General features: G+C 40.9%; 1 protein-coding gene across 1 annotated transcript in view; it reads left to right on the top strand.

Annotated features, from left to right (window-relative positions):
• LOC139352083 (gamma-aminobutyric acid receptor subunit gamma-3-like) overlaps positions 1 to 27,190 on the top strand; it is an 82,896-nt gene that overhangs the window by 10,385 nt on the left and 45,321 nt on the right. The window contains exon 3 of the mRNA XM_070994130.1: positions 17,245 to 17,312. Coding sequence (XP_070850231.1) covers positions 17,245 to 17,312 — 68 coding nt within the window. The remainder of the gene's footprint in view (positions 1 to 17,244; positions 17,313 to 27,190) is intronic.

Raw genomic sequence — 27,190 nt, forward strand, 5'->3', positions numbered from 1 at the left:
TTGTACGTCACTGTGGGAAAAATGCAAGTTTTAAATTTTTATGAGGCTGTTTATGTGATGTCATCTGCACGGCCAATTTATTTTATTATTCTCTTCACTTCTTAGCCCAACAATGATTTAGTATGTATCGGCATGCTAAACAACAATGGTGACCACAGTAAATATTACACCTCTTAAACATCTGTAGATTATTATTGTTATTGTGAGCACTTTCCAGAGATGCTAGTGTGGATGTAGACTGTATTTCATCTAGCAAACCTTCCGCACATGCATGGCCTTCTTCAGTGTGTTTTCCATTTGGTGTACAGTACTGTGGTATACGTAATACAAGACATCTGACTTTTAATAATCTAATCAAGACGAGACACAGAGCCTATGCCACGGACTATACAGCAAAAACAAAGTATAGTCACAGACATGAGGAGGGTTTCTGGAAATTAGTATGAAAACCCTCTACAAAGCTGTCTTTTATTAAAGTACTGTTATGCTAAAATCCTCATTCATCCCTCTCAGCTGCACATTGCTGAGGTTATAATTCTAGGTGGCCTTTTTCTACTCCCTAAGAAAGTTAATATTACACGCTGTCAGTCCAAGATTGACACCATCGCAACCAGTAAGAGCTCCAATGTTGATCATATCTTTCAGTGAACACTCTGATGCACTTATACAATATATTTGCACACAGATGAAGGTCATATGCTGACATGCGTTTGAATGAAAGATCAGAATGTTCTTGTAAACATGCTCACGTTTGGCTATTTTTCACAGCTCAGTAATAATCAAACTCTGTGATATGAAGCATATTTCAGAGGCTTCTCAGCCGTTGGTAATGCTGTTTCTCCAAACTGTGGGTCAATATAACATCCCATTAACCTTGGCACTTAAACTCCTCAATGGACTTTTTTATGACTATGGCTGGAAAGGATGAACACTTATCACTGTGCACTATTATAGTTTACAACTGAAATAATATCCTCAAGTATGATGCTACTTTGATGCTCTTTGATCTTTGGATTTAAAAACGTATTTGTGCCTGAAAAGGTGATCATCTGTATCACAAACACAAGTGAATGTTTTGCATTGAGTTGCCCTTTGCTAATGAACAGAAGTGTGTGCAGCTTCTTTCAAAGATCAGAAGATTATTGGGTTGAGAACACACAAGCTCTGTCTTCCTCTCAAACTCTGTGCTTTTAGTTAGTTTTCTGGTTTGCATTGGGAATTTTAAAATGGAGACATGATCAACAACCTAGAGAAGATACATTCAAACAGCCATGACAAGCTAATTCTGAGAGCTTTACCTCTTTGTTAATTATCAATTTTTCAATTGAAATGCTTTTTAACTGCAAAACATTGCAATCATAAGATGAAGTTAATGAATTGGAATTAATAAATTTTTAACAAGCACAATTTTCATCAATGCAATTACCCAGCTGGATCAAAAATCAGTTATGTGGGGTCTTTAAAATAAAATACAATGTTTAGTCATTTAAATTCAATACATTTGCATGTCGACTACATGGATACATTTTGACTGAAAAGTTTGGACGATGGAGTTGGAGAGATGGAGTTTTTGACGAGAGATGGAGTTTTTGACGAAATCAGCAGCCAACCCTGAAGTTAAATTAACCATGGTTTTAATTACACTGCTGCTAAGTTTGATGGTGAAGATGTTTGAGGAAGTGAGATATAATGTGAAGCAATTTCTGGCTGAAGAACAGTGACTGGAGTGTAGCAGCTGTGGTGAGAAATGCTCCTGTGGCTTTAAAAACAACAACAACAACAACTAATTATATAGTATATGTTCATAAATTTATGGCATGACTGTTTCTATGATAATGCTAACAATATCAAATTATAGTCTACATACAGGGGATGGGATGCTAGCTAAAGCTGAGTTTGGAGGACTGTAGAAAGACTTTAAGTTCCACAGTTTGGTGAATCCAACACATGATACACAGGATTTGTTGATGTGCACTTGCTGAATTCACCCCCGTGGAACTTAAACTTAAAATTTAGCAGTTTCAGCACGAGAATCCTCTATATGTAGTGCTCTTTTAGCTGTATTTAGCTTTCTGTTAGCATAATTGATGCAGGAAATGCTAAGTGAAAGCATTCAGTGTAAGCTGATGTCTCATAAGAACCAGGAGCTGCAAAGGCAGGAGGTTTGCTCTGGCAGGGGGCGTCTAATGAAAGATTGTACTGAGGTGCATTATGGGAAATGTAGGGTCCAGTATTTTTGAAGTTTGATCCACTAAAATTCGTCTACAATTTTTCACTCTATTTTTTCGACATTTTGCTTTTATTTGGAAGAGAAACAGGAAATGGAGGACAAGAGCGGGGACGAGAGGCAACACCGGCCAGTTATGTGATATGGGTCTTAATCACTTGGCTACTGGATGCACATGCTGCTTCAATTTTGACCATTCTTTTTTGTAATCTGTGTCGTGTGAGTCCCCAAACTTTATGAAAGCGCAACACGAACTCACTGGAGTTACACGGTTAACGATTGTGGTGCCAAAGTCAGGTCAGGATTTCCACTTCAGAGAGTGAAAAATCGTTAAGATGATTAAAAATGATTTGTGCCCATCCTCTCCAAAAAAAAAAAAAAAACGGTGCTGGAACTGAACCCGGTGCCCTCTGCTTGAGTAAAAAAGTTGCTCTTTCCACCTCTGGCTCAAATCTTGGTGGCTTTGAGGCTGACTCGGTCCTGGCAGGCCTCTTCTCCTTGATCCTCACAGAGCTGACATTTGGCACAGCGGTGACACCCCACCAGCTGAAAGGACAATTCTCAGATGAGCCTCCTCAATATTTCAAGTCCAGTGACATTTCATTAGCTGAAGAGGAGTTTAGATGCTGGCAAATGCTTCTCCTCACGTCTTAGCTCGCCAGGTTAGCCGAGCTGACAATCACCTGCAGGAGGGAGGTGCAGGAGCCTCTTGCACACAACGTGCACATGCAGACACAGCAGACATTAGTGGACACACATTTGCACATTTGACGCACACACACAAGCTGGCGGATTGAGTAACCTTTTATGAGCTCTATGATGCAAATGTCTCTTCTGTCCTGTGTGTGTGTGTTTGAGAGGTTGAAGATTAGCAATGTTTTTCTCCAGTTTTACACTCTGGGTTGTTCATATTGAAACTTAAGGACACTCCTCTGATTAGGAATTTCCCTTCTTATCTCAAATTCAGATCGGACCCACGATGGACAATTAAAAAAAGAAACGTCAAAATTGCAGCAGCAGACTCAAATGTCGTCTTTTTCCCTCCATGCATTCAATAACTGTTGCCTACATTACACACTATGCACTGCTTCAAGATACAGGCAATATTCTGATTCACCTGTGTGCTTTGTTGCAGCGTTAATTGTTTGCATCGTTTGAGCAGTACAGAACAAGCTCAGGTACATTTCTTGGTACTTTCAAAAATCATGTAACATTTCCAATGGTGAGGTATTTTTTTCCCACAGCATGATTAAACCTTGCATCGCTACATTATCTCTTGAAGAGATCAAAAATAGAGTTCTGAAATGATACTCTCACCCTGCTTGCTTCCCTGTCACTTCCTCTCCTAACTCAGGAGAAAATCGAGCACAACCCCTGGAGGGTGCAGCCGGGTCTGGACAGCTGATCAGCAGGGTGGGAGCTGGTCTACTGTCATCCTCGTGGACTCTCGTTTTGCTCCATTCTGTCAACCCCCTACCGCGGATGGAGGTGAAAAAAAAAAAAAAAAAAAGCTGCACAAACTCTAGTTTATGTACCAAAACTACTTATTTCGGTTAAGAAACAGGCTGTGGTTTGGGATAAAAGAATTACTTCCTTAGAATAGTAAAAGACAACAATTGGTTTCATATGGAAATTGCACTTCAGTCTCCTGAGTGAAAGTCTCACATGCTGATGTCAAACAATGTCTATATAACCTCCAATTTTTGCACTGTTGTCTGTCCCACAACTGAACTGCATTCGACACTTTCACCTACCAAGCAGCGCTGAAAGAGCTACATCTGAACAACCTTCACGCCAGCCACTTCTGAGCCAATCAAATGCTTTCGAACGCTAACGTCCTCAACCAACAAGCTGCAAATTAAATGGTGGAGGCATCTTTCATGTTGATGGTGATATCATGTCATGTATTGTCATCTGCCAGCATGGTACATTGCATGTGGGACATTATGTCGCCATGGTGATGTCTGCCTGTGTGTTGACAGGCACTGTGATCACCATAGCTTGTACTTCAAGATAAGATGATCTCATTAAACTTTGGAATCCCTTCCTGCATATTAGCAAGTTAATGAGGATATTTTTCCAACTTCTTTACCTCCGTTATGCTGAAAAAATACGCAGCTACCTGCCAAGTGCACATCAGTGTGCTGGCAGAAATATTTGCAGAAGAATGCAGTTTCATGTGCCGCTTTCTAATAAACACAAACGCTGTCTGAGGAGGCCTTGACCAGAAATTTAGTGTCTTTTGAAATGTTAATTCATCTCTAAAGAGTCTTTGGGACTTTCATTCCTTCAGCATTCCCGAGTTAATGAGAAACCACAAAAGAATGGCCGAGCAATCGCGTAGGGCTTTAAAGCGGGGCTGATACCAAAGTGAAGTGCATTAGGTGGTAATAAGACCAAGCTGGGTCTGGATCATGGCTGACACATTTCCCATCCCTGTGAGCTCTAACCATTTAATCGATTTCCATCTGTGTCTCCCATGTCCAGTTCACTCCAGCCAAGGCAGTGGTGGTTAGCCAGGGACTGGGGGAGGTGGCGTGGATAGACATTTAGTGGGGCTGCTGTGGAGAACAAATCAGAGGGACCTGTTTGATAGAGCTGTGTGTGTGTGTGTGTGTGTGTGTGTGTGTGTGTGTGCGTGTGTGCGTGCGTGTGTGTGTGTGTGTGTGTGTGTGTGTGTGTGTGTGTGTGTTTCATGCTTCCCTGGCCATAATATTTGTTTCTGACTGCATTAGATTTTATGGAAGATTTAAAATACCCAAATAAAAACAAGTCAAGGAAATACAGTTATCTGTATTATTATGTATCTGTATTTATTGTGTCATCATTAAATGAAAAACTATTTACAAGCAAATTAATTAGCTTTTTGTCATTTTCTACGCCACATTAAACTTAAATCACAACACAGAAAACAGTGTGACAAGTGACGATATGTGTTGCAGTTCATTATACACTTTACACTAACAAGTCTGGATTCTGATTGGTTGGAATGTGTGGATTCATTTATAGTTAACTGGACACCTGTGGCATAGGTGTTGGTTTGCAGCTCAGTAAGCCTCAGCTCAAGAGCTTGGATCTTGTGGAACCACCAAAAATAAGTACTAAATGCAAAGCACTTTTTTAGGCATTTTATACCTTCCATAAGATTTGAGCTTAGGTCATGCATTCAGGAAAACAGGTGTATTACCTTCATGTATTGCAACTCAGAAGACGCTTAACTTCATAGGAGACAGATGTGGCATCCTTTCTAGGAATCTGAAAATGCTAAAATCTCATCCTCTATATGAGCTTGTTTGGTATCAAGGAGTTTCCATTGTTGTCATTGCACCAGGGGAACAAAACAATGCATAATTCATTGTTTACCTAATGGACACAAAGTCTAATTAAATCTTCAGAATGTGCAGCTGTGATGGGTGTCTGTGATCTTTATTTCCTTGGTTAAAGTGATAAAGCTGATTGTGGAAAAGTTGCAGTACAAGCCACCAAGGACTCCACTCCTTCATCTTGTGTCAGTCTAAGAATGTGAATAATGCACCTAATATTCTGTTTTTCCTCCCATCAAAGAGATTATAGCATTAACCTCTATCATGGCAAACGTCCAACACCTATTAGCATTATTATAAATATACTCCGTGTGATTGTTTACACAGTATCCTGGGATTAGTCTCACCCGAGCCAAAAAGCTTTACATTTGCATCCATTTGCACCATGATTTTCACCAGCGTGTGAAACAAAGTCTTAAAGTTGATTCTAACGTCCATGTTTTCGCTTGCGGGTCACATTCACTTTCAATTCAGCCAATTAAAAAGTAATTGATACAATAAATGGATGATATGCTGCTCATTTAGCAGGGAAAGAGAGCCTGTTATGATTATTTCATTATTCTTTAAGTATTAATAGAAATTGAATGGAGATCTCATTTCTAAAATGCCGTCCACCTTGCGTGCATGAACATGTGTGTTTGTAACAAGCACCCGCTTTCTCCTCCCCTGTTTTGTTGAATTATTTTGTTCGGCATTAGCTGCGTGATTGCCTGGTGGCGATTCATAAGCAGTGAGACCTTTCCCTTTGCCTGGTTCTCATCAAACCTCACAGGGAAGAGAAATACTTTCCCCTCCCAGATCTATTATATTGGATTCAGAGAGCTGAATACAATCTGGTACAGTACAGTATGTACTCGCTCAGTCCCCCACACACCTACATGCACAAACCACAAATACACAAGCACCTACACAGACGGTCAATATCTGTCTGATGGGAAAGTCTTTTCATTAAGACCTACATGACTTTTTTATGCACTCATGAAGAGATTTTATGAGTTTTTGCCAAATCCTCGGCACAACCGATGGCATCTTTTATCTTTCCAATGAAATGAGCTAGACCAGCGTTCCTATAACACGTCTGCTGGATCGGTCTAATAAAACACACTCTGCAGGGTCACCCAGTGAAGCTACACTCTGTAGATTAAATAATATTTGTGTATAGAAGGAAGATTTGAGTAAATGCATGTCAGCAGTACCCTACTTTAAATTCATTCAAGTAGATGTACACACCGCTCGCTGCTAAGCATAGCCACAGGTTCTTTGGTTTGGTTATCATCGGTAGTGTTGTTTTTTTGTCACAGGAGGCAGCTTATTTTAGCAAACAAGCTGTAAAAACGCCACTGTAGATAGATATTTGCCCCAAGAGACCAAAAACAGAGCTAAACTAGACTGATTATTGGACCTCCATTCATCAGGTGGCCAGAAACATGACTCCAAATGAACATTTCTCCATAACTGCTGGATATGAAATAAGCAACTGTTGGCTATATCCGCTTCAGAATATGTCAATGTTGCCTTCACAGCGTTTCTGCTAAACATTTCTGGCTCACCATTCTTGGCGAGAGTTGGGTGAGAAGATCAGAGAAATTGGGACTCAGAGGACAGATTGAGAGAGAATTGCAGGATTTGAAAGGATTTAAAACCAATCCTGAAGTGACCCTCTTCCTCCTAGATAGGAGCGTAATATAGGAAATGTTGATAACTTTAGCTTTCTTAGTACTTTTACTGAGCAACCAGATCTGTTCGTAGTAGAAAAATAGTATGCCATGCAAATGCTGCTCAACTCTCGGCTCAACTGCACAGAGCCAAGAAATACTCTGTCAAACTAGTTTAAGGTTTTAATCAGCTGTAGACAGGTAATTTTTTACCTTTGGTCAGAGCCAGGCTGTCTCTTCCAAATTCCAGTCTTTATGCTAAGCTAACACCTGCTGGCTCTAGCTACATATTTAGCATACAGACAGGATAGAGGTATCATTGTTCTCACACTACTGTGGGAAAGAAAGCAAATAAGCATACCTTATAAAAAAACAATGGGAAAATTTAAAGCACTGATGGGTTTGTTTTTCAAAGGATTTCACAATGATTTGTCAAGCTGTTTCTGGACACTGCGTTGGAAAAAAGACTATAACATAATAAAAGTGTTAATGTGGTTTAAATCAATAACTTACTGTGCAGGTTTAGGCACAGACAATGAAACAGGACATCTCCTGGTTTCTCTTTGCTGTGTAGCATCAAATTAATCAAATTAAGCAGCAGTCACACCCCATGTGTTTTTTCAGAAAACATACATCATCTTAGACAACTTCATAAGAATTATAATTAGCTGCTCTGGTTCTGCTGCTGGTCCTGTATCTGCCAGAGGCAACGCTGTCAAATGACACCCCTTTTCTGGGCGGGAGAGTTCAGCAGTAAACATCACCTGTGTGTGAAGGACTACAGTTTCCCATCAGCTGGGTGACTGCAGCTAATGTCGCTCTCAGCGGTGCAGATGGCTTGTTGCAGCTTGTCTTTGGAGTGAGTTGCTGCTGAAAAGCGCACATGTGGGTCAAATAGCATTTGTATATCATTTTTACCCTTTGCATCTTCCTGCTTGGGGGAACCCAGCAGCCTCCCACATGTAGTATGCAGTTTGAGTTATTTAAACATTTCTTAGAGGCAGAAACAGTTTCATTGGTTGAGTTAAACCCCAGTGGGATGAAGAAGGAGAAGTGATTGCTATTTATATTTGTGTTCATTTTTCTAGCTTACAATCAAGTTTCACTGGTCATCATTTGAGTTGTATGAGGTAATTGAAGTTGGAGGTCGTCATCTTGTAGGGGTGTCATCTAACACAAATTCATTATTTGGATGCGCACAGATGATGCAGTCTGGACAGAGGTTTTTATAGTTAGAGATGAGGCCTATGCTCTTTTTTCCCTGTCACATGATAAGCAACATTTGCCACTGTTACATCACTTCTTCCGATTCCCAAATATCAGCTTAGAAATCATAAAAAAAAAAAGCTGCTTCTTATAACTGATCTTGGCCCGTAATCATCAGATTCAGACTTTTCATCAGTATAAAAGCAATCCAGATGATTGTTGTCTGAACAGTGTGAGCAGGCACCAAAGCAGCATGATTTTACATGATGCATCTGAAAGATGTAAAAAGGAAAACTACAGGCAAAAAAACAACAACCTAAGTTTTGGCTGTCCACAGCAAGCAATACTAACAAATATTAAATAGACAGGTATCTGGATTACATGAACTGGAAATCTGCAAATGTTTGGATGGAAATCTAAAAGCAAGGGATGAGTCCACAACCCGTTCTTTCTACCTCATCTCTACTTAATTGTCTTGTGGTTTCCAACCGGTGTGAGGAACTCGTTGGGAAGTGGAGTGAGCTGAGGTGTGCCCTGACATTTTGCTCGAAAGTTAAGTAAATAAATCAATTACCTAACAAATTCATTGGATCAATTTTTATTAAAACTTTGCTTGGAGAGCTTCTTATGTAAATCAGCCGAGTCCTTTGGCTGTTTGTGTTTTCTGGCGCTCCTCAACAGTTTTGACATTTTTCACTAATCAACAATTTGTCTGTGTTTGTCTATGTGTGTATGTGTGTGTGTGTGTGTGTGTGTGCGCGTGCGCACACGTGCCTCGGAAATCTGTTGTTCTGCCAGTGTGTGGTGCAGTGCCATGCAGGCTGAGAACTGCTGGAAAAGACAGCAGACGGGGTTTGGAGCTGATGCTGTCACATACACAAAGATTAGGTGTCACTGTGCAATTATAACTCAGCTTTGGTTCTGTGTGCTGATTACCCTTTTTAATGCCACTTTCCTATTACAAGCAATACATCTGAATGTTGTTGCTACTTGGAAATATTGCAATGTTTAACCCACATGAACAATGTTAAGATGATTTATTAGTCTCTTTTCTTTGTTGTGTTGCATTTTGTTATCAGACAAAAGAAACCCTGCATCAGTCGACTCGCTGCTAAGTTTGCACTCGTGTTGACATGCTTCAGTCAGTCTGCAATGCCGAAGGGGAGTTTTGGGAGCCCACAATGAAGGGGCTGCATGGCCTACTTCTGATAACCACTAGGGGGCTGACACCACAGGGTTGACACAAATATTCCTGTTGTCAGCTGGTATTTACAGTTCTTTTCTATTAAAAGTGGATATAAATTGCAGCACTGAGGTCAGTAGCTGCTGCACAATCAAAAGTGAGGTAGGAGCAGTGCATTTCTGCTCTGAAAAGTAGCTGTTGTGGCTAGTTTAAGCTACAAATTTGGACAATTAAAGGTACTGATTGACATGTTGGATGGACCACCAGTTCTTGGTCGCATCCCTGGCTGAGATGCATGCAGCATAGCCCAATTAAACACAAACGTCAGTGGAAACTAATGGGAAACCAATGAGGGATCAGGTTCATGTTGCAGTACTTGCAACTCGTAATGGTTGGTGGCACACAATTGACTCCTGTCGGCCCTCTCAGCCCAACACTGATTTTCCACAGTACTGCCCAAGGATTGCACCATTTTTAAAGAAACAGTTCAATATTTCTGGACATTTGTTACTATAGTTTGTTTTTATGCTGAGGGTTAGATGAAAAGATTGACACCACTCTCATGTTTTTACACTAAATATGAAGCTACAGTTAGGAGACACTTAGCTTAGCTTAGCATATAGATTAGAAACAGGGGCAAGCAGTTAGCCTGTTGGAGCTGCTGTCACCATAAGTTTCCCAGACGACCAGGGGAAATTCCAGGAAGTCACTGCACCCAGCCCAGAAATAGTCTCATATTTCCAACTTGTCATCTGATATAATAAACGAGATTCAACAATACACACAATACTACATAATATTAATGAATTAGCATTACAAGAGCTGATTGTTGAGTTTTTGTAAAAAGAAAAAATGACAGTCTGCTGAAACACAGTTCTACGAGGAAAAGCAATGTGTGCTGAAAAGAAGATCTAGTTCTTGTGTGAGCTTCATTATGAAATCTGCTCCAGAGAATTGGTTGAGAACAATTGCAGTGTACTTCCTGTCATATGTCAACAGAGAGCTTTGCCTTTGAAGTCAGTATTTGACCAAAAAAGAATGCAGTAAAAGGGAATGTAGTAAAAGTTTGTGATCTAGTCACCGTGCAACCATTCACTGACAATTTTTGCAGCAGATTTGTAGTTTACATCTTTACAGAAAACCATAGCAGCAGACTGGTAGACTGCAGTGGTGGCAGTGACAGCTTTTCCATGCAAAACCAAACCAAAGGCAATGGGAGCTGCAGGGCTTTTACTGATACTAACAAGGGAGCGGAGAGGTCATGCATCACATGATGTGTGATTACTGTGGATGACATGGGCTGCTCCAGTGCAGCAGAGTATGGAGTGATGGATTACACTGTGTGCAGACTACACTCTTGTGGATCCATAAGTGACTTGGACTATGTGACCCATAACTGTGACTTAAAAGGATAGCTGGGCAGAGTTGTGCAGACTGTATTTGTTCCACTGGAATAAACCAAATGAACTATTTAAAGGAAACAAAGTGATCTGACTTCAAAAAGACTTAAAAAAAATAACACTTTCGAGAGAACTTCCCTGCATCAAGTACAGAAATATATAGTCCAAGTAAAAGATGAAGTTACTTTACATGGTATATTGGTATATAAGAAACCAAAATTAAAATCTTGTTACAATTACAATTAGGCAAAGCGACATACATATGAATTCACACACCAATGGCACAGCATCGGGGGCAGTTAAATTGACTTAAACTTAAATTGAATGGGCTTTAAATCAGATTTTCATAGAAATAATAGGTTTCTTTCACAGTACTGCCATACAAATTATAGAGAGCAGGAAAGAGTGAAGCGCTAAAGCTCATAGAATCTTTTCAAGCTGGCCAGCAAAGTGTGTAACAAATGCAAAGGTCACAATTCCTGCATTTTCTGCCTTTTTAAGCTGATTATGAACCATTGTTTTTGAAGCTCCATAATTCCTGAGAAAACTGCAGGCACTGAACAGTCTTCAGGGAAAGTGAAGCAAAAACACAGTTACTCCACACAAAATGTGTTCTTTCAGCCTTCTTGCCCACTGAAATGAGTTTAAGAAAATAAACTTAAATTCAATTATTTGCAGCCTAATGTGTTTTATCTGAAGCTTAACTACACGAAATTGCAGAAAGTCTGCTAAATGCTACAGTTAATTAATCAAATACGAAAGAATGAATATGAATATTTTTCAGATAACCGCTTTGAAAAAAGTCTAAGAAATTTAATTGTAGTCCAATCATGGCTCTTTCTAGCTAGCTCTGTAGTCGTAGCTGGCTAATTGTTTGGCTGTTGGTGCGGTGGTGCCTTCTGCAGTATTTTAGAGAGTATTTATACTGCGCAGTGTTGTTTTTGTCAAACACTGTTTCCAATGGAGTCCCTTGAGGTAAATAGCTAGAGGGCTTACAGTACTGTAGATGAATTTTAGTTAACAGGACGTGATGAATTATTTTACAGCACATTTATTTTGAAAGTGAGACTGAGGATGTGAGACTGACCCTCGGGACAGCATCTGACAGCCCACTGAGGCCTGCAGTTCTCCCAGTACAGAGCTCTTTGGACACTGAACATATGGGAGTTGAGTGGTCAGCTGGGATATGTACGTCTGCATACGTGCATGTGTGTGTGCCTGTTTCCCGGGGCTGACAATGCGTAATGCATTTGTCATGCCAGCCAGGCCGAGCAGGCATAAAAGCCCTTTCTTTTTAATCGAGGCCCACAGGGTAATGTGGTAATACAGATGGGGCCTGTCATGCTTTTCTGAAAAGCAAGACGTGGAGGAGGAGGAGGAGGAGGAGGAGGAGGAGGAGGAGGATGAGCAACATGAAGAGGGGGAAGAGGGATTCATCTGGCCTCTGTGGATCAGGGTTTCTCCATTAGAAGTGGAACATTGGGTTGATAGATAGGTAGACAGGTAGGTAGGTGTTTTAGTTTCTTCCCATATTGATTAGAGGTAGCTTTCTTTTCAACTTAGTTTTTCTCTTCGAGAGATAAAAGAGAGCAAAGTCTCTCAAACTGACGTACAAGAAGGAATAAACAGTGTAGAAGACAGGGAGATATGTCCTGAATATTCTCTTTCACGGCAGTGTCGTCATTACCTATGCACCATCCCACATGAATCTGCCACGCGCTATTTGGACATGTGTCAGGTCAGTTCAGCTTTTGTGATGGTTGTGTTTGCTCGAAGACTCACCCTCACTTCCAGAGGGGGGAAAAATAGCAGATTGAAGGGAGGCTGAAAACACTTGACTGTGGTTCTTTCCTCCTGTGCTGCACTGGTCAAGAAATCTAACTGGAAAAAAAGTGATTGCTGTTACTCAGTAGACCAAGCTGACTAACGTCTGTGTAAAACAAATTTTATGGAGATTCAGTGTCATCGTCCACCATGATTAGGCACTGTGGTGTAAATTAAGGACAATTCCCTTCAGGTTGTCCCACTTTCCAAATGCTGCAGACCTGCTAAGCTGTAACAGATTGGCTTTCCACTCCATGCCTCCACTTCTGTGGTTTTTCCAATTTTCTGCATGTTCACTGTAAATGGGTCTCATGGGAGGGACACTGGTTCTCACTGACACCTGTGTGTCCTCCAGGTGTGTCTGCTGCATAATGCATAGTGTGGATGACTTGGACTACAAATGTGTGAATTTGTTTACCTCTGTCTGTCTTTGTCTGGTGTTGAGAGACTGGCGGCGTGTCCTGGGGTTTCCCAGTCCCTGGTCACCCTGAATGAACAATGAACACATCCTATGTATTTCTCAATAATTTGTGCATTGTGATTATGTATTGTCCTGTATGCCTTCGATGCCAGATTTCCCCAAATGGACAATAAAGATTTGATTCTGAGCCTGAACTTGGGCTTGATGCCCAGTAATGGTCCCAGACGGTACTCAAAAGAAGGTTAGGGATGCTATGCTATGACCAGGAGGATGCCAACAGGAAGTCCTGTTGAAAATGAGCAAAAGCAGAAATCAACATAAATACTCTTCTGGGTACAGTGGTGGTGTGGGGTTCAAATAAAACACCAGAGACCTGGGCTAAATTCCTGGTAGCTGTGCCTCAGGCGCTCAAATGAGCTCGCAGTGTGAACACGGCTTGTTGCTGCATTATTTCTATGATTATACGTATTACATTGAGCTCCTGACACTGATGGGATTGTCATTAGTTTTGCAGGTCGTTGGTCATGAACCAAATTAAAACTTCGACCTGATCATGATGCAAGAGGGACAGTTAAGATATTACACATCACTACAACTCATCTTAAGGGGGAATGAATGTCTGTGCCACATTTCATGGCAGTCATCCAATAGCTGAGGTATTTCAGTCATTACACATCATGCTAACATGTGGGGGAAGTTCATCTCCTCTTTCGAGACAAAAAAAAATTGCTAAAGATAACATTTCGGTACTGTTGAAACTGGCAGCTGTATTTTTGATTATATACAGATTTCAACCTCAAGATCACAGATGGGATATCTGCAGGCATAGTACAAGCTGAATTGTGGACAAAGAACTAATTTCAGAAGTGCATCTGCATTGTTGTCCCTCATTGTCCAGTTGGTGGAGCAGAACATGCTGTTGGAATTGAATCAACGCCTCCCAGCAGGCCTTCACTAACTAGAAGTGTTTGCATCAGTAGCCCAGCACAGCAGGTCCCTGGGGACATCACACGCAGATGTGCACACATAAATACACCCACGCACTCTTCAATTCTGCCATTCATACACATCACAGCACACAAAATTACACTACGGGCTGACAAATTAATAATATAGAAAGTCTCCGGTGTAAATGAACCATAACGAATAATAGAAATGAATGTAACATGGGTCATGGATTAATTAAGTCTTTCCCTAACATGTCTAAACTAACATGAATGAATGCAAAATGCCATATGTTTAGTGCTCTTAATTGATAGGGCATGCCGTCTGTAATGACCAACTAGTAACACTAATAGATTCATTAAAGTCTATTCCTTTAGTAATGACAGTGGATTGTTTATCTCTTTTCATCTTTTATCAACCTGCACTTGTGACAGGAAAATTTACTTGAGAATATGTGTTCTTTCTCAGCGTCGACCTGCTTTATATTCATTCTGGTGCCGACATTCATAGCTGGAAGCTGCTGTGTAAAATAAAACATTCATCTTGTTGCATGGCGAGCAACTGGACAGAGCGAGGTCAGGGGTTAAAGATACTGCTCAAAGGTACCTTTGAAGGAAGGAAAAAAGCTGAACAGAATGTTATGGGCTGTTAAGTTTTTTCGCAATCTTGTGCTATATTGAGGCTGTGCTGATATCTAGTAAGGGCAAGGTAGCAACAAAGTTTCAGGGTGATATTATGGAAACCATGATAATTTACTGTACAGGGCAAATAAAAGAAGGAAAAGTCAAAGAAAGTCATGACTTGACAAAAGGGCTGTGATTGGATCTGAACACTTCTGCAACATCCTTCAGTCTTTCTAAAAAAAACCCTCCACTTTCCAAAGAATTTGTTGCCAACACACCACTCAGTGTTGTAACCCATCAGCTATCATCAGATGACAACTTAGCTGCTGGAGTCAACAGGATATGTTTCAGCCTTGCGGTGAAGCCAGAGGACATCGTGCCAAGACTTACAGTCCAATTAGCAACATAAGACCAGATGACATTTTGCCTCATCTTTATAAATGAATATCTGCACATGAATGCAGATAAATACATTTAAAAAAGCTAATAAAAAGCTAAATCGTCATGAGATGATAGCTGATGGGTTTATAGCTTGCATTTCAGCCAAGGCGCTTCACCTCTTTGCTCTCCACACAGACTGTTTACCTGCATGCAATCAAAGCCAGCTCAAACACGATTGGTCAATACTACTTGGACTTCAAACAGATAATAAATGGAAACCAGAATGTTTCTGATACCAAAATCTTGTCCCTTTCCTCCAGATTCTGCATCCATACGCAGATATCTGATCACAGAGATTACACCACTTGGCAGACCGTGTAACCCAGTCAGGTTTTACATTCCAGACCGTCCAATCTGCTGGTCACAATCCTGCAAAATAATACAAAGCAAATGTAGCACTGTCTCACAGGCGCAGACACACAAAAGCTCTGACGCCTGCACTGTGCTTAACCTCATAATGCGTGTTGCAACCAAAACTCAACCTGCATTTACACGACTGTCTGAAAGAGGCTCTGCAGCTCTTGTCTTCAACAGCACTCTAAAGGCAGAAAACTGTGTTTGTGTGTGAGACAGGATGTGTGTCTAGTCTATGTGCAATTGCAGATGTGGATAGCTTCACTCCTATTGCACAAGCTACAGCGTCAGTGGATATCATGATATGATGTACTTTCACATTTTCCAAGTCTGTCTTAAAACAAGACTGAAGATAATACTCTGTCAAATACATTGATTGCTGCTGATTGCTGCCCCTACATTTGAATCACATAAGGAAGAGATCTCTGTACAGCCAGTGTGAGTAGGGAGAATAATTATGGCAATCACAAGCTTTTTCAATGTACATATGGACATGTTATTATTATATTAAGATCGACTTGAAAAAGTGTGATCTTGTCGTTTAATGGTATTCACTGGGACGTATTGACCCAGGACAATATTTGGCGTTTTAGTCATAATCTCTCGAACATTTTCTGGCACATAGATACAATATGCTGTAAAAAAACGGCCTGTCCTCAGCTGTCCTTTGAGCTAAAAGCTAATGTCAGCACGCTAATATGCGCAACATGGCAATGCTAGTATTTACAAATTTGTAGTAATGACAACACAAATTAATGCTGACTCAAGTGACATGTTGCTTTTTAGCACAGCTCCCCCTGGAGGCACAAAAACCACAAATACCAATGATGGCGCTATCGGAAAGATCAGGGGATCATCAATGGTTTTGGATTTGTCCTCTGCTGATCATGAGTGTCTGCACGAATCGACTCTGAGATAGTACAGCTGGTTTGTCCGGACCAGTGGTGGACTGACCATCACACTGACATCGCCATCCACAGAGCAATGCTGCTTGTGTGACTAAAATCCATCGCACATAATGTTGTGGCCATGGAAGCCCCACGTCACGTGAAACACCAACCACTGGGTTCAAGTGTGTGTGTTTGTGTCTGTGTGTGGGTGTGTTCCTGAGACATGGAGATGATGCAGTGACAAAAGTCTTTTTCTCTGTTTCACAGTACTGAAACAAACAAACACAGAATGCCTAGCTGCAGCATTTGGGTCTGGTACCATTACACATTTCTGACGCTCCACTGTTTGCTTCCTAGAACCAACCTGCATGTTGTTGCCAAGCGAAACTAGCCAAGATCCTACATACTGACTGGAGATGCTATTAATTGCCATGGTAACACAGGAACTGCTCCAGGAAGCACAGTGGAGCTTTTCTGATTTCACAAGTGAATCTTTCCTCTGGGTGGCTGTTTCTTCATCAAAAAAAGAAATCGGCTTGTTTTACCCATCAAGGTAACATTAAGTAATATGAAGCCTTGTTTTTAAACTTGATTATTGACTTGATTTACGGCCAGGGACACGTGCAGGTTCAGTCATGCATAGCTGCAAGAAAACACTGACATATGACAAAGAAAATAGAATGACTGCTTGTATAAATCTCATGCGAGTCAGTCACTCATTCTTCTTCTTCTTCTTCCTTCTTCTCTTTCAGTGAAACCAACAGTCATCGATGTGGGCATTTACGTCAACAGCATCGGGCCTGTGTCATCCATCGATATGGTGAGTTAAAGCATTCACTTTCTCGTCCCAGTGACACATGTGTCCATTGTCCGACATTAGCATCACCATGAATGAAGGCTGCCATTACTCACGCTGTAATTCGGAGGCCATGTGCGCCACCACAGCTGTTTCTGCACTGAGGGAAGACAGGTGTGGACGCTTTGTTCGCGTCCCGCGGATCAGCTCGGATTAAGCAAATGACTGAGGTCAAAAACGCAGAAGACTAACAGAAATTCTGCTATGAAAGCTTTTCACTATCGAGTCAGACAGCAGCGTCTCTGTGGAGGGGAGAGGACCTCCTCTCAGGCTCGGGCGTAACAAAATATTATTTTCTTCCAGTGTGTCGACTTTTTAGCTTTATTTAGTAACTGGACTTTTTGCATCAGTATGATAATTCCCAGAACAAAGACTGACTAGAAAGAAAAAGGTTTTTGGAAAAACTGGACACGGATCAATGCATATTTCATGATGGGATGAGATGCCATAAAACATATGTAATGCTGAAGCTGAAAGCCTGATGTATTGTAATGAGAAAATAGCTTATTTTCAAATGACTGAGAGCGTAAGCAGTCTGTTGTTTGGCCTTGAAAGAAGTGCAGTAGACTAAATGGATGCAGTCTTTTTTATTTACAGTGCAAAGGGGCTTTTTGGTGGCTGTCAATACACTCAAATGCCATATAAATTTTTCTGCTTGAAAACGGCTCTCACAACATCATAAATGTATTGCGTTGCAAATATTAAATGAGCTAGACGTGATAATGAAAGCGTTTTATCTCTGAACTTACCAGATCACTCGATGTGAAGTTGCAACTGTTGCCTGGCAACATTAAATATTTCAGGATATAAAAGCAATTTAGCCTTTTTGACTGTCAGTCCTATCCTGCAACCTATATTATGCAAGATTACATCAGCTCATTCAGAAGTAAATTAAAAGAACAATGAATTAGTGCATGAACCAACATGCTGCACTAAATGTCATTCCTGTATATGATGCACAATACTGTGCATGACTTTGCCATTTATTGTTGCCATGTTATTATTATTGTTACTTGCCAGATATTAATTTATTCAATCTGTGAAAATGATGCACCTTAGGTAAGAAAGCAAGCCTCTTTATCACATTATTCAGATAAAGGTTTGTCACAGTTTAATGCGTTTTAAATGAGTGTGGCTGTACAAAGCTGTCCAAAATTAACCCTATTAATGTTATGCCAGTGCATTACTATTCACTCTTTAAGCAGAGGACATTTAGGATTCCTCCCAAAGTACAAAGAAATTCAATTTGGGATGCAGTTGTTTTTGTACTCTGGACTCTGAGGAAGTAGCAGGAGATGCACTTTGTAAAATACTGTGAACTTCACTGTAGATGCTGCGATTGGTTGTATTGTCCTAACCCGTCAATAATCCATTCATATGAGGGAGAGAGAGAGAGAGAGGGCAGCAAGATTACCAAACTGTGACCTACACAGAACAGCTATTGCATGCCGGCCCGTCCAAGTTTTTCCTTATCTGAATCCAGGGCCTTAGGATAGAGGGTGTTGTATGCTGTGCACATTGTAAAGCCCCTTTGGGCAGGTTTGTGATTTGTGATATTGGGCTGCATGCATAAAATTGGCTTGACTTGACAGGACTGAACGGAATACCAACCACGGTCACAGTTTCACACTAAAAGTTATCATCCTAATGCTTAAATCCTGGTTCATGTGATGACACCTGTGGTCACAGCGGCAGCAGGACATGTGGTTTACCACTACAGGTCTCAGAACTGTGAAGGCGGCAAACACTTTGTAAGAAATACAACAAAAGAGCAACTTGTGTATCTATACAGGCAAACAGCAACCACAATCGGACTTCATGGGAGCACAATGCAAACAGCGGTGACAAATACACTTTGAGTTTTCCTTTGACTTCTTGACCATAAACGCCATCCCATGTTTAGCCACTTCAATGGCTTTAATGAAAAGAGAGTGAGCAATAAAGAGTGGGGATGATATTAAATTTAATGAGATTAAATTTGTGCATCTGAAAGCAACTTAAATCCAGCACAGGAATGGCGGACCCCACAACTAACAAAAACCTACTCTATAGAGCGGGAATTACTGACAGGAGATACATCAGGCATGTTGAAGTTTCTTGCCATCTTTGTAAGAACTACAGTGAAATTCTCATTCTCACTCTCATTGCAGGGAAAATGCAGACCATAAGCAGAATCAAAATGGGGCTTGAGTCAGTGTAAATCTTAGGGATTATTACTCTGCTAATTTAGAGAACAAAATTAATTTTCATACATGAGACAATATAATACAATAGATAACAAGTCTAAATATGTCCCAAAAGACATGTATTGGACATATTGTTTTGGATTGCATGTTATCGCGCAGAGGTTTCTTTTATTGTATCCAAATCCTGTATGTTGTGATTTAAGCAATAAAAGGATAATGTACAGCAAACTGGTCATTGCTCCAACTAAAGCCTCCGCAGAGTGATTCAGTGAGTAAATACAAGCCTCTTGAGGCTTATTTTACTGTGATGACTTCCTTCCTACAGGGTCCTGCTTACTTTAAGTCTGCTTACAAGAGACATCAATCGACGCTCCAGATAAAACCGATAAAATGCTTTTATTATACACTAAAGCCACTGAGAAGCTTACATCGAAAAGCATGACTATCTGCACCACTGAGCAACGGCTTTCTGGTAGAAGTGAGCTGATGTGAAGAGAAATCAATGAAACGGACCAGATGTCCATGGTTAAAATAAGATCACTTACCCTCCAATCAAAACTGAGAGTTCAAGAAAGCTGTTCTGTACAAGAACCTCAAGGACCAACGTGTTCTCACTTCCAATCCGACACATAAGGATGCTTGGTCAGGACCCCTCAGCATCACTTAAGGCACTGGGTACCCATTTAGTGTCATTTTCCAACAAGCATCCATACACAGACTTTTTTGTCCCAGCTCTTTATATGTGAAGGTACAGTCATGCATCATCGATGTAGCAAATATATGGCATCGGACCCAAAGGAAGCATCTATGATCAAAGCCAGGGGACCAAGCACTGAGCCATGGGGTACCCATTAGTTGAGAATGTAGGACTGGATTTAGATTCGTTGATTTTAACAAATTGCTTCCATCAGCAACATATTTTCTCGGTCGTCTTCTGACTATCAGTGATTGTGCCCGTCATGAACACACAATGTTCAGCTAAAGTTCAATACAGACATCTCTGTGTTCCTGTTTTTGTTTATGTTTTTCTCACCGGTTTGAATTGGACAGGGCTCAGTAGGGAAAAGATGATATCAAACACTTCTATGCACCTTTTGAATCAAACTCTGATTAGTCGGTGGGATGTTGTGGCACATTTAAGTCAGATTACACCCGCATTTTGACTGTTAAACAATGCAAAATATTTTTTTCCTCCAAAACTTTAACTTTTAGTGTTGTACTTTAAGTCATGGACAAAGACCTCCAGGGACAATAAGAGTGGAACCAGAAAAGGGACGGACCAGTGAAGGGTCCGTCCTCAAAAGAAAAACAACCATATTGGTCAACTTTACATGTAGGTCATTACGAGCCATATTGATTGGCAGCAACCTCTCGGATGCAAAGGATGAAGTCAGGCAGTGAAAAGAGGAAGAAAGCAAGACCGTTGTTCAAGTCCCGTGTGAAACATCAAGCCAATGTTGAGTTACATCATGCACGTACTCATTTTCACTCATGATCTTTTCTGAAAGCTAACCAAGTAGTTTTGGTGTCTAAACCTACTCAACCGTCAGCTGGTTTACAACATTGAAAAGGTTACTGCACCGACTTGTCGCTGGTAAACTGCAATGGTCATAGATGTCATTTCAGTCACTGAAGTAGAGGATGTGTTGGTGACGGGGATATGAAATTTACAAAATGATTTAGTTCGATTTTTTTCCACTGCAGACAAGAAAATCTTGTCTTTGTTGCTAAGTCCTACATATTCCTCCTGCTAAACTGAATGAAGGCAAAGTACAACAGATGCATGTGTTACAAGTACAGAAAAATAGGTGTACTTACGGAAATAACTCAGAATTACATGCACTTGGATAAAATGCATCCTCAAAAAATCCCCATTTCTAAACTGCTGGCACAGTTGAGCTGTTTCAGGGTGTCCTTGTTTCTATTTATGCCTGTAACTGGCTATGCAAATAATGTTTATTCGAGCATTCATTTGAAGTGAGAGATTCTCCTAATTTTATGTCGTACTTTTTCACAAAAGTCCATCTTTACAAATCATCCACACTCCTTGTCTATGTTACATTTTTTTTTCCTTTTAACTCAAATTGAGTGGAAGACATCGACACTTCTACAATATAGGTCAACTACACGCACACACGCACGCACGCACGCACGCACGCACGCACGCACACACACACACACGATCATTAGAAGTATAGTTGTGAATTAAAAACTCCTGCAGCCTGTAGTAGGTCAGTGAGGCACGGCTGGCCTCAGCTCGCTGCGGGAGCCCAAACTTTGTTTCAGTGGAGAAAAGGCTCTCGCAGTGACATTACAATGATTTTCCTCCTGTGTAAGCGCTGATTGGCCTCACCCTGTCAGGGCCGATGGACGCCGGTCAGTGGATTGTGAATCCCCGGCCGCCCCCGGGGATGACTGGGCTGGAATTAGTGCAAAGTCACAACTCTTTTATCTCTCTCTGTCCGCCTCTGTGTTTCTTCCCCTTTTACGAATGTTGCGATGTCACAGAGAGAAGAACTGATTGCTTCAGTGTGACCTTGTTTTTTTTATTTTTATTTTTTTTTTCCCTAAAGCACCACATTCACACTGGACATCGCTTTTCTTTTTGCTTTTTCATTTGGCCTGAGACCTCCATTTAGCCTATTCGCTCCTTCTGAACTTCAGGAGTGTGTATCCCAGTGTGTATGTGTGTGTGTGTGTGTGTGTGTGTGTGTGTGTGTGTGTGTGTGTGTGTGACTTCCTCATGAAAAACCAGGTCAATTCCCCGGGGCCTTTTAGATGCATGATCAGTATTGATCATACACACAGCGATTGTCTCCAGTGCTACGACACAGTCAGCGACCGACCACCAGGAAGCTTTTCATCTGCTTTTGAACAAAACACATTATCTGTCCTCATTTGCTGCAGTGGTAATGGGCACTGGCTGGGATGATGCAATGCCAAATGAAGCTGATAGTAATTTAGGACATACTGTGATGAATGGTTGAGTGATTAAACACCATTAGCGGCATTAAAGTCAAGCGGAAGTGCTGGGCTTTTATCGCTGGTGCTGGGAGAGTCAGATGACACAGCCGCTAAATTGACAGACAAAGATGGACACACTTTAATATTGATACTATGTTCTTCTTCGTCTATGCGCAGGCCAGTGAGTGGGTGGCATCTTGAGCCTGCCTGAGTTCGAACCAGGTGTCATAATAATTAGGACCACCTGCTCTGTCCATGGAACACACTGATTGCACGAAACCAAGTGAAAGCCATGATTCTCTGTTAATTGCCATCACTAAACCCAAATGAAATGGAGGACGCACATGAAAGATATTCACGCCTTGAGACAAGTATGACAGAGAAAAGAAAAGGCTGTCTGCACGCTGCCAGAAATATAAAGCTGTTGGAGGAATACTCTTTTTAGCCTGAGGGTGCTTTCATACCTGAAAGTCTGGATCAAGGTCCAACCCAAGGTTCATGTTTTTGTTCCTCTGTATGTATTTGATCTAGTTAGTTTTGGTTTCATACTGCAATTATGCAAGCACACTGAGGAATTTTACATAACATACCAACCAGGCCTGCACAATATGAGGAAAATCTGCAATATGTGATAACAGGTCCAGACTGAGAATGCCTCTTTTTGTCAGATCAAATTGTTTGGTACTGTAATTTTGGTTCTGATAAAACTGAAAAGCCCAGACTAAACCAGTTAGCCTCAATGGTTTTGATATATTTAAGGGTATTATTAGCAAGGTAACTAAGTTAAATCTGTGGTGAAGCACTGTCTGATGATCCTTCCCTAGCTTTTATGGATAAATCAGGCAAAGTTCTATATTTTTCTTACTGTCAACAAATCCCATGAATTACAACAACTAATAATGAATTGATCCTACCAACACGTTCTGTCAGTGTTTACAAAGCATGGCGCACTAAATCCTCTGCACCATAGGGCTCCATTGTTGTCCAAAAACTATTAAAAATGCATCAATGTGCCAAACTATTGCACTGGGTGACATGTTCCTTCATTACTAACACACACACACACACACACACACACACACACACACACACACACACACACACACACACACACACACACACACACACACACACACACACACACACACACACACACACACACACTGTCCTGCTACTTTAAGAACTCACTAGAGCTCCAAATATGGATTAATCCGCTGATGGAAATAGTCCCAAATACAATGCATGTTTGCTCCTGTTGGAGTAACATTTCTGAAAAACTAGAGTACCCAGCTGTTCTTTTTTAAAACATATATTCATGAATAATTTCTGAAGATTTTTCTTCCACAGTAGTCACTTGATATGAACTAATTGCCTGAGAGCTCAGTGCCGCTTCCTACAAAATGTGTTGCAAATTATTTGGAAATGATGGTAATCTTTCGGAGGCCGCACTGTACTAGAACAGGTACATCTGCACTGTTATCTGAACTGCAGCCCTGGCCTTCACTCATTACCATCGGCCAAAGAGGAAATACTTCCTGTAGACTCTTCAGCCCTCACATCTGACTGAAGTGTCAAAGCAGATCATTTTCACTTCTGTGGATGTGTCAGGCTGCCATTTGTGGGTGTGTGAAACCTTGTGTCACAGCTGCTTTTTTTTCCCAGCACATTCACATTGAAACATACTTTACTTTTCAATTTCTAAAAAAAATGTTTTACTGTAAAGCGTTCAAGACTTGGCTGGTCATCATCTTACTTAAGTTCCATGTTGATGGTTCATTCAGCGCTCCACCTCAGTGGCAAATTCAGGGCATGATGATGTAAAGCTGTGCTATGACCACGGGTGCACATAACTTAATAATAAACACGATCTCCCTCACTGTCCTGCTTCAGCCCCCTGCACGGTGAATAATGAAAATGCACCTTCTTTTTCATTTGTATGTCCATCAACTTGTTTAAGCTAGTGGGGGACTGGACTTTTCAGCTAGCAACAACCTGTGCCACTTTCGATGTTCATCAAACAAAGGATGACTGAAATTCTTTGAGCTCTTGAATGACAGCTATTTACAATCCACCCAAAGTGTTGCCATACATTATCCATTCTATAACCCAGATCCAACCTATTTGCTGCCTGGTACACATGTTTAAACAACTGGACGCTACACATTTCTGACCTCTGCCATGCATGCGCACCTGTTACCAGCTATGTTCCATCCTGGCTATGACCCCATTCTCAGAGGTGAAATGGTTGGCTATTGAAGGCTGCTGTTCGAGACCTGAATGAAGACCAGTGTTGGAAAACAGCAGCAGACAGTATGTGTGCACACATACACACACAGGATGAAGCTCATCTAACTACAAGGAGAAAAACAAACTAATTACGCAGAATGTAGCACCGTGTCGTGCAGTAGGTTCACTGGATAGGTTATACTGTTTTCAATGCATCCTGTGGTTATTATTGTCAATGAGTGAATTGGAGGCCAATGAAAGAGAAAAAAATACATAACAGGATTGTCAATCACCCACATTCATAGTATTATCTGTACATTACTTCTGGATCTATCAAAAGCATTTTTCCTCACATGTCAGTCTTAAGCCGTCTCTGGTGAGAGGAGAGGGACTGATGCATCCAGGACAGACAGCCATCTACATTAGTCCAGACAAATGTGTTTACATGAATGATCTTTGAAGAGACGTCAACGCCAGCCAAGAGAAAACGTTCTCGTTTGACAGAGGCAATATTTCAAAGCATCTCCGTGTGTGTCTGTACAGTTTGTGTGCTCGAGCCGTCTGAGTTTTTGACTCTCCGTACACTAAGTCTGAGACAAAGAAGCAGTCTGTGCGGATCTGTGTGCGTTTGTGTGAATGTGAGCATCTTTCCTTTGTGCTTTTTCCTGTTTGGATTGTAAATCCGCTGAAGTACAAGTTGCGAGTGAGTGATTCCAGTTACTTTTTTCCGCTTCTTTTTCCTCATCTTTGATCACTTATGCTTGTCGAGATCCTCTATTTATCTAGTTTTTGCTGTGCTTTGCATCTGTGCTGTTGGTGGAGGCTCGGCCAATGAAGGCATTAGACACAACTCATTTTCACGCAGATTTGAAATCAAGGTTGTCCTTTGCAAAAACAAGCTAACCAAATTAGCCGACACTTGAGCCCCAGACATATCGACAGTGAGCACGTTTATCATTCCATTATTAAAAAAGACAAATGAAAAAAGAGGGTCAGTGAGTCAGAGATAGAGAGGAAAGATTATTATTTTCATTGGTGCGCTGTCACAGCCCATGGTTTTCTTGGCACAGAGATCCTACATCTATTAGTCAGCATGCACATTTCAAAGATGTTATTGCTGACCCAAAACATGAAGCAGGTGGCCACAATACAGCACAGCTTTGCTTTCAATGTGCTGTGATGCTGTCAATTCACAGCACATTTCTATTTTGTTCACAGCTTCCTCTGAGCTGAGAGAGAGCAATCAACATTACGATTATATTGTACCTGTTTTGAGGCTGTCATGATGGACTGGGTCGGCAGCAGCCGCATGGGAGCTGATTGTCTTTATTCCATTTTTCATTTTTTTAAGCTTAGTTTCTCTCAGTAATCATACGTCGGTTCCAGAGATTACAATGTCAGTCTGTTGGTTGGTCCACCACTTTGGCCCAGAGTGAAATATCTTAACAACAATTGGATGGATTGCTATTAAAGTTGGTAGAGATATTCATGGTTCCCAGAGGATGGTATCCAATGGTTTTGGTGATCTCCTGACTTTTCCTTTGGTGCCACCATGATGTTGACATTTGTGGTTTTAAGTTGCTTGGCAACAAATGGATGCATTGTAATGAAATTTGGTTCAGACAGTCATGTCCTACTCAGGATGAATTCGAATAGCTTTGGCGATCCCTTTGGTTTTCCTCTAGCGTCAGTATGAGGTAGAGTGTTTTTTGGTTACTGACCAAATACCTGCAAAACGACTTAGATTCCCATTAGCATCAGCTGCACGTCTTGTTCTGTGCGAATTTGAAAACGCCGGCATGGATGACACTAAAGTGGTGGACAAGGTTTTTATCAGCATGTGAGCACATTTCCATCCACCTGTACCAGCTGAAGAGACAAACAATGGCAGCAGATGAAGACATCGGATCTGTGGAGCGATTAGGAGACTGTCCTCTTCCTCGTGTTTTCCACATCAAGAGTTCTTTGAGGTTTGGCTGGTGCACTTTTAACGACAACATTTTGTTGCATTGTCTACTTCTGTCATGCTTTCATGGCATCTAACTGGAGAATTAGCGCCACCAATTGTTTTATCTCCTTAAAACAATTCCAGCAGTAATGGATGGAAACGTGCAATAATTAATGTTTTCTTTGGAAATTTTATGGAAATCCAGTTAAGATTTGTATTATTTTTAAAGGGAAACCTGACTACTGTGCGCTTGCTGGTGTGCTGACATTAGCATTTAGTTCAAAGCCCTATTGTGCCTAAGTACAGCGTCACAGAGTTGCTTTTTTATTTTTTTTCTCCCTAGTGTACAAATTAAGTTGTTAGCTTACTTGTATTTTCTAAATGCTACGATGAAAAATGCATATTTGAACTTAAGCAGGTTGTTTAGGGACTGACTAGATCACTAAAGAATATGCTGCCAGTTAAAGCAAATACATATCACAGTGCAAAAAACCATGATCATAGAAAATACTTTCTCC

This window comes from Chaetodon trifascialis, chromosome 24 (genome assembly GCF_039877785.1).
Source record: "Chaetodon trifascialis isolate fChaTrf1 chromosome 24, fChaTrf1.hap1, whole genome shotgun sequence".
NCBI classification, from domain to species: domain Eukaryota; kingdom Metazoa; phylum Chordata; class Actinopteri; order Chaetodontiformes; family Chaetodontidae; genus Chaetodon; species Chaetodon trifascialis.